General features: G+C 56.0%; 1 protein-coding gene across 1 annotated transcript in view; it reads left to right on the top strand.

The window, feature by feature from the left end:
- Positions 1 to 2,001: 2,001 nt before the first annotated feature.
- Positions 2,002 to 8,488, top strand: part of ARHGAP19 (Rho GTPase activating protein 19) — a gene marked incomplete at both ends in the record, with an annotated part of 22,787 nt that continues 16,300 nt past the window's right edge. The window contains one exon of the mRNA XM_084264836.1: positions 2,002 to 2,072. Coding sequence (XP_084120962.1) covers positions 2,002 to 2,072 — 71 coding nt within the window. The remainder of the gene's footprint in view (positions 2,073 to 8,488) is intronic.

The following is an 8,488-nucleotide window of genomic DNA, read 5'->3' on the forward strand; positions in this document are numbered from 1 at the left end:
CGTGCCTGTGTGGAACAGAGGAGTTTCATTAGCACAGAGGATGGTGTTCGCCTGAGCCGGTGTCCAGAGAACAGATTCTTCTGCCACAACATCTTGTTAATCAGCTAATTAATCATGTAATGCAACAGAAACCCTTGGAGAGGAGATGTCATCCTACCCAGGGAGGCTGGCTGCGAGTCAAGCCTGCTCCCCACCAGCAGCTGTCCCTGGCAGGGAGCAGAGCTGTCCCGGGGGCCTGCAGGAACCTGAGCACAGCTCTATGCCACGGAGCAGGGTGAGGGGGGATGTGGGGTGCTGCCTCCTGCAGATACCAGCCACAAATATTTTTCAGTTACCTGCAGAGAAGCGCAAGACAGGGACCTGGAGCAATGCCTGGCTTTTGCTGCTCAAGCTGTGAGGTAGCTGAAGGCTATTTCTTCACCCAGCATGCCATTAAACCATACAACTCCTTCCCACAAGCTACAGCGGGCACCAGCAGCGTACCCATGTTCAGCCCTGCTTGTGCAGGAATGTGTCACAAAGGGCTCTTAACCTCGCATATAGAGGCTGCAAAGGTGAGGTCTTTGAGTTGCAGGCTGCAGGTGTACAAGGCACAGCTGAGGCCATGGTGACAGGTCCAACATGGTGTCCCCAGCCCTGGCCACATTAAGCCTTAAAACTCAAAGTCAGAAGGAGAAGAAATAGGTAATTTCCTTATCGTAGAGGTATCTGCCTGGATTGTGTTCACTGGCATGCTGCTGAGCAGGACAGATGTGGGGCTGTGCCCATGCAGCATCCAGCTGGGCCAGCACCTCCTCTGGGCACGTTGCAGTGCCTTTAGGGGTCCCCAGGTCAGTCAGGATTTGGCACGCACCACGATAATTGTGCTGAGGTAGAAATGCTAAGGGCACACTCCAGCTGAAAGCTGGTCAAGATCAAAATGCCAGATCAATTATCACAGAGTCACAGGCTGGTCTGGGTGGGATGGGACCTTAAAGATCACCCAGTCCCACCCCCCTGCCATGGGCAGGGACACCCAACCAACACCGGGTTGCCCAAAGCCCCATCCAGCCTGGCCTTGAACACTGCCAGGGAGGGGGCAGCCCCAGCATTCTGGGCAGCCTGTGCCAGGGCCTCACCGCCCTCATTGAGGAGAATTTATTCTTAATACCTAATCTAAATCTCCCCTCCTTCAGTTTAAGGCCATTCCCCCTTGTCCTATCCCTCCATGCCCTGCAAACGGTCCCTCTCCGGGTTTCAGGACCGATTCCTCGTCCCCTCAGCTCTCTGATCGGCACTCAGTGTTCCGAAAAGCTGTCTTGCCATGTTTGCTCCCTGCCAGCTCCGTGCAGGCCCCGGGGCGGCCAGCGAGCAGGGCTGGCGCTGCCACACAGAGGGAAGGAAGAACGAGAGCTGCTGCTTCTCCAGTGCCTCTGTTGACACAGCGTCTCCTCGACGGCGACAACGTTCGAGCCCGTTCCCGCCGAGGCAGGACTGAGGCCGGCGGGCCAGCCGCGCTGCTCCGGGCTCCAGCGGGCAGCCCCTCGCCACAGTTTCACGGCTTCTTTCAAACACGGTGGCCGCGCCTGGCGTTTGCCCACGGAGCGCCAAGGCTCGGGGCGGGGGGAGAGGGGGACAGCTGTGCCCCAGGGCCTCAGCCCTGCTCTCCCCTCCCCGGAGCCGCGGCGGCTGCAAGCGGCAGGCGCGCCGCCTCGCTCCCTTCGCCTGCCAGCGCTGGGGCCGCCCCAGCCGGGCGGCTCACGCCGGGGTCTGAGGCCGGCTGGGCTGGGCTGTGCCGCCCAGAGCGCTGCCCCACGGCCCCTCTCGCCGGCCTACAGCCCCCAGCGTGCCGCGCGCGGCACAGCCGTTTCCCTGCCCCCCCCCCCCGTCACCCTGTCGTGCGCGCGGATCGGCAGCCGCCCGTTCGAATCGACCAACAGCGGCGGGGCTCTGCCGGCCGCAGCCAATGGCGGCGCGCGTCCCGGGCGGGGCGGGGCCGAGGAGGGGTGGTGCGGCGGGCCAATGGGGAGGCGGAGCGGCAGGTATGAGATGGCGGCGGGAGCACCGGCGCCCGGCGGGCGGCGCGGTGGCAGGTAGGAGCGGGGCTCCCCGGGGGCTGGCACCCTCCCCCCCCCCCCCCCCCCCCGCACACACACCCCTCCCTGGGGCGGCCGCCCCGGCCCCTCGCCGCGCTACGGGCCGCCCTCTGGGCTGCCCCGACCCCTTCCCCCGCTGCGGGTACCCCGCACCCGTCCGCAACGTCCCTGCCTCGGCCGCGGTCCGCCCACTGCGGTGCTTCCGCTGCGAGCCGGGCGCCCGCCGCCCTTGCTGCGGTGGGGCAGCCGCTCCACCACCTCGCCCGGACGGGGTCCCCGGAGCCTTGCCCGCCGCGCCAGGCGGCCCCCGGAGCCCGGCCGCGCCGCCGGGCAGTTCCGTTCGCTTCGCGGGACGGGCGGCGCGGAGGTGGTGTCCTGCGGGCACCTCTAGGCTGGTTTGCTGCGGCCCGTTCCCTCCTCCCAGCCCCCGCCGTGGGCTCGGGCTGAGCGGCTGGGGAGCGCTGCCTGCAGCGTCCGTGACCTGCATTGCAGGGGAAATACCGCCCGCTCCTCCTGCCAGGGGAGAGCTCCGGCTCTAAACCCCCTCGCCGCGGGCAGGGGGGCTATACCCGGGGAGGCGCCGTGTCTCGGCTCTCCCTTTACCGCAGCCTGGTTCCCCCCCCCCCCCCCTCCACCGCAGCTCTGGCGGCGCCCCGACCGGCTCCGCCGCAGAGCGCCAGCAGCGAGCGCTTGGCAGTTGCAGGCTTCGGTAGGGTGATGGCACTATGCAGGCTCGCTCTGCGGCCAGCCCGGCCGCCTTGGCTTTGTCCGAAGCCTGACGTGCGCCGGGCTCGCTTTTCAAATGCGCGCAGCCCGTGCGCCTCCCGTCACCGCTCGTTGGCGTGTGTGGTGTGCGTGGCCGGGGCAGCGGCGGAGCCCGAGCCAGCACCTCGCTGCAGCGGCGGGTTTGGGTCGCCGCTGCAGAGCTGTGATACCTCCTCCTCTTGTCCCCCACCCTCAGCCCCCGCGGAGCCGCCGCTGCGCATCCTTGGAGCGGTAATTCTTCAGGGCTCGCAAAATAAACACAGGTGAGGGCTGACGGCTCGTCCCCAGCCTGCCTCGCAGCCCTACCTCGCAGCCCTGCCTCTGCTGGCTGGCGCTTGCTGGGTTTACCTGGGAGACCTGCTGGGGCAGAGCGCTGCTCTGGTAGGAGGGGTGAAGAGATGGGACTCAGCGTGATGTGTTTGAAAAGGGAGCACCTCGAATGCTGAGCCTGGTAATGGCATGAATATGCTCTGTGTAGCTGATAATTTAAAAGCTCTTTTGGATAAAAGCGTTTTTAATGGGACCTGGGTCAGTCCGAGTGGCTGAATTTACTTGCTGCCAGTTGTCCTTAGGATGTAATCCCACCCCACAACAGGCAAGCCCAAAGCTTTACTGCACCACTTCCTGTCGCTCACCGGTAGTGCTATCCCGTCGACTGCTTGCTTAGCAGGTCTGTTACCACAAAGACAACAAAGCTTGCTTTACTCTGGGTTATTTTAACGTAGGCTACATGAGTGCTTTTGCACCGATTCCCTCTCCTCTGGAGATGAGTGCACGTTGGCTAGTAAAGCCCGCGTGCTGTGCGTGTGGTCTTCAAGCACGCCGACTGGAAATGAAAGCTGGTTGTCTTAAAACTCCTTACCAAATGTTACTGAACGCGACAAAGGATGATTTGTGGGGGTCTCTCTTCTGTTTATGGCCTCTCCAACCTCTGCCTGGCTCTTCATAACTGAGAATGACGATTGCAGTGTGCTCGAGTGCTCTATTTCAAAAGAGAAACATCTGTCTAATTAATGCACTTAATGTTTGACTCGAGCAGCGCATAAACACTTTGGCAGCCACTCAGCGTTCATGTCGGCCGTTTGATATGGCAGGGATGGGATGAGCGGAAGGTAAAAAGCCAGGGGGCTGGAGGACAGGATGTGCTGGAAAAAGGCCTGGAAGTCTTGCTAAAATGGCTTGATAGAGCGTTGCTGTACAACTGGACATCAAGTGCTCACATCGTAAACAGGCTGTGCAAGGAGGCACAATTGCCATCTATGTCTTACTGCAAGTGGGAAAATGTTCACTGTAAACATGAGTTAATGGCAAAAAGTCAGTGACGAGCGTCATGCAGAAAAAATGGTTGATTCCAGGGTTAAAGCCAAGTCTGAACACATGGATACTTTTCTCTGAAGATAGCCTGGAGCTGGGGACAAGCTTATTCAAACATTCCCCTTCTCTGAAGCTCTCACTGAAATCCTTGAGACCTAGGCTTGTGCTTACCCTCCCACACCCCCTCTCAGTCCAAGCCCCACCAGGCACCTATCCAGACCCAAACTCAAGGCTGTGTTGCATTTGCAGTATTTTTGTATGTTTGCACGTAACACCCTGTCCTGTTCTCACCCAGGGCTTGGGCTGGGCTTGGACAACAGGATCCTTGTTCTGCTAGGCTTCAGTTTATTGTCTGTTTGCATGAAGGGGGAGCACTGCTTGCCCACATAGCCCAAAGCAGCGTCTGGGTCTCCTTGCCAGCCTAGTCATTGCCTTGTTGCTGTCTGTGCATTTACATGCATATGAAAATGTCACTGGGCTTCGTTAACGCTCCTTTAAAGGCGACTGGGCACTAGGTTTAGTCTGAAACTGAAGCGCTGAGTGCTGGACACTGTGCTGGGAAATCAAATTCCTCATCCTAAAGGTCAACGGTCTTTAGTGTGTGTTGGTTTAATAAGTGGCATGAACAGATGGGAAGGAGACAGGGCAGCATGGAAATGTTGGCTGGTATCTAATGGCTGCACTGAAGTCCCTTTTGGAAATAGCATCCCTCTGAGAGCAGGGTTTGGCTCCTGGTCACAGCCAAGCCCTTGTATTTTCCAAGCCTCAGAGTTAGCTCTTTCTGTGGGATCTCGTTTTCGCTTGCTCCCTAGCTGGAGGCAAGCACGGGGGGCAGAGGCCCTTTCTTTGGCCTTGCTCCGATGGGCTTGGCACTGCTGTGCTGCTTTTGCTCTCTTTTTGTGCTCTTGCCACCCCTGTGCCGTGGTCCTGGGGACTGATGCTGGGGGCTTCTGGAGTCCAAAGTCACAGGGGTCTTGGAGACAGTTCAGGGATAGAAATGGGAGGAACTGTGGCCCTGTGCTGTGATAAATTGGGTTAACCCTTTGTTTCAGAGCTTCACAGGTCCGGGGTGTTCCTGGCCTCTCACCCTGGCAATGCATTACACTTCCCGTTGTGTCTGACGAGCACTCAGCCCTCTTCTCTGAGGTGCAGCGGCCTGGCTCTTGGCCTTTCTCACCTCTCTGCTAGGTAATTGCAATTAAGCTATCTAGACTTTCCTTGGGGGTTTTTGTTGTTTGTTTTTTGTTGTGGGTTTGGGGTTGGTTTTTTTTTTCCAGAAACCGTAGATAGGGAGGAATGTGATAAGCTGCTTAAATAATTGCCTGCCAGCTGGCTTACAGGAACTTTTAATGTGTTTGCTTTTGGCCTATAAAGCTCTAATAATTTGGAGTCTGGCCAAAACATCCTTTCTTCTTGAGCGGTAATGTGGCAGCTCTGATTTTCAGAGGCAAGAAGTTCTCGGGGGAGCCAGCATTAGTTTCCCTTTTTGTTTTGCTGGAGTTCAGACTCAGTGTTGGAACACAGCTTTATGGTTTGGGAGCTCCAGATGGGCTTTCCTACAACCCTGCTCACGAGCTGCTGTACATCAGGAGACAAGCGCGCTACGGCTGGCCAGGCCTTGGAGAGCGCCAAGCCTTTTAGGGAACATCCTTCACAAGCTCTCGGGGGTGCTTGGAGCTCTATCACACACGTGCCACTCTGCATCCTCCTGAGCAGTGCATAAATAGATCGGTGCTCCCTGGGCTCTGCAGAGAAACCGGGTGAATCCAGACAGAGATGACCTGTCAGGCGGGATGGGAGGAGAAGTGGTTTCTGATCAGTGTGTGAGGGTTGCGTACAGTGACAGTGTAGGTTGTTGTCATAGGAATTCTGGTGCCTGTGTATGATATTCCTGTTTTTGACATCCTGACTTGCCCAAATACCCTTCAAAAGCCCATTCTGTTCAGTTTGGTGAGTTAATCGGGCTGCTTTGTGCATCTCCATCTCTGTGCCGCTCTGCCTGTTTATCTGTGTTCCTCAGCAGCCCTGGCCAGATGTCACCAGCTGATTTAAATGCTGGCATGCATCCAGGTGTGCCCCAGTGCACTTCCAGCTTGTGAGAGTTTACACATCTGGAACATGGGATGTGGCCTCTGACATACTCGGTGGTGTCTGCAGAGGGTTGCTGATGAGAAGGGATGCGATGTGCTCTCCTCCTTTGCAAACACCACCACAATACACAGTACAGATGCGAGCAAGCAGCTTGGCATTGCACCTCCAGAGTGAGGGAGCACTGTGGAATGACAAAAGCATAAGGCACAAGAGCTCTGACTTCCTGAGTACCTTTGTTCTCAGTGTTTGCCAGGCTACAACCACAAAATCTCACCCAGCAGCACAGTTGGGAGCTGGACGTAGGTCCTGACCCAGGTCTTGGTACCACCTTGGTCCAGAAACAAACAGCAGCAGTCAAGCAAACCTGTGAGTGCTACACCACTTGTACCCAAATTGTGCTCGAGCACTTGAAGCTGATGGTGGGATGGGATTCCCAAATGTGTTCTGGGCGTGAGTTGGTGCTACCAGTTTTGGGTAATAATTGTACTGTGGGATGGCTGGAGGAAAACACCTTCCCTTCATTGCTGGGGTGCTCTCAGTTCCCAGACTAGTTGCAATTGCTTGTTAATTTTGCTGTGCTGGTTTTGTGTCAGAAGTAAACCTGGTTGTTGTGGAGCTTCTCTTTGTAGATGGTAATTCTGCTTTGGTCTGGATGCTGGCTTGGAGCTACTGTACTGAGAAGCATCTACATGGTGTATGCTAGTCTTTGAAGTGCATTTTTCCCTTCCTCTGAAGGATGCCCTAGTGCTCTTACTGTACTCTTATCATCAAGTGTAAGAGTGACAGTCAGATGGTGCGTGCAGCAATTTGAGTGCTAGAGGCCAAGGAGGTAGAGTCACAGAACCACAAGAAGTAGGACTGGGCTCTGCCTCTTCCTTGCAGTACACTCAAAATGGGGAGGTAAAGAAGTTAAAGCAATTTCAAAATGAGGATAGCAAGGGACTGCTGTTATTGTTAGCAAGTAGAAGGTACCCATGCACACCTTGATGATACAGCAGACGCGTGTGGACCTTGCAGTCCATCCAGCTAAGGACCAAACAGACCAAAGTGGAAGAAACTTTCTCCTGGGGTATGAATGAAGCTGAAGAGCAGTTAGCGAGAGTCCATGGACGGACATATGTTCAGTAATGAATTTTTGATTAGACAAGCAAGGTATTAGGGTTAATGAAAAGAGGAGGTGTCCTTGCAGTTTGTTTGACTCCTAGTCAAAGGTTGTGGTGGGTAATTCTGCAGGGCATGGTGAGAAAATGCCCCAGATACCTCTTAGATATGGGACACAGCATTGATCTGGCCCCGCAGGGTACCTCAGATCTATGACACATTATTCACAAAGCAAGTAGCTTAGATTAACAAAACAAAGCCAGAAAGACAGATTGTTTTGTCATGAGTACAACTCTATGACTGTGGCAGGAAAGCTACATCAACACAGTTTCTGTACACACTAGCCCCAGGCCCTGGGGACCTCTTCCTGAGGGAGACAGCGTGCCTGCCCAGCATGTTCTGGGTGGTGGGAAGGGGCTGCAGGGCTTCCTCAGGCTGCGACCTTCCTACTGTGCTGCAGGGCTGCGGCTGGGACTGCGCAGCTCCCTGCGGTGCTGCCAGGCTCCTCCGGCTCCCGGGTGCTGCTGGGCTGGCAGCTCTGCCCTGCGTCCCAGCCGTCCTGCCTGATAGCTTTCAAACCAGCTCCTTTGTGCTCGGTCCCACGTTGCCTCTCGCACAGGAGCTGGATTTCTTCTAAATATCTGCAGTGTGACCTGATTATTTTCCTTGTCCTTCCTCGCCCTCCTTTTTAATAGTGTCTACAGAAAAGCTGGCCGAGTTGGGTTGTATCAGTCATGCTGACTGATAGTGCTGCCTCTTCTCTTGGGATTCCTCCTCCTTTTCTGTCCCTCCAGCCTTCATTTCAGATTTAGCTATCAGCTCTCTGAAGGCAGGGTATTGCCTTTGTTCTGTGTTTGTACAGCACGGAGCACAGCGGAGTCCCCAGCTGTGACCGAGGTTCCCAGTGCCACAGTGATAAAAGTGAATAGATCGGTAATGAGACGAGGCAGCTGCTGCCATCTAAAAAGATTCAGCTCTGGTGCTGGTTTCCGTGAAATCAGGATTGGACCTAAGGCTCCTCTTCTGTCGCTGCTCCCAGTAGGGGTTTATATTAAAATAAAGACACAAAGTTTAGACTGCATTGAAAGTCGTGACCGTTGGAGCGGCATTGCTGTTTCATGCTGTTAGACTCTCTTACTCTG

Source organism: Gallinula chloropus (assembly GCF_964237585.1).
Source record: "Gallinula chloropus genome assembly, chromosome: 5".
Lineage (NCBI taxonomy): Eukaryota > Metazoa > Chordata > Aves > Gruiformes > Rallidae > Gallinula > Gallinula chloropus.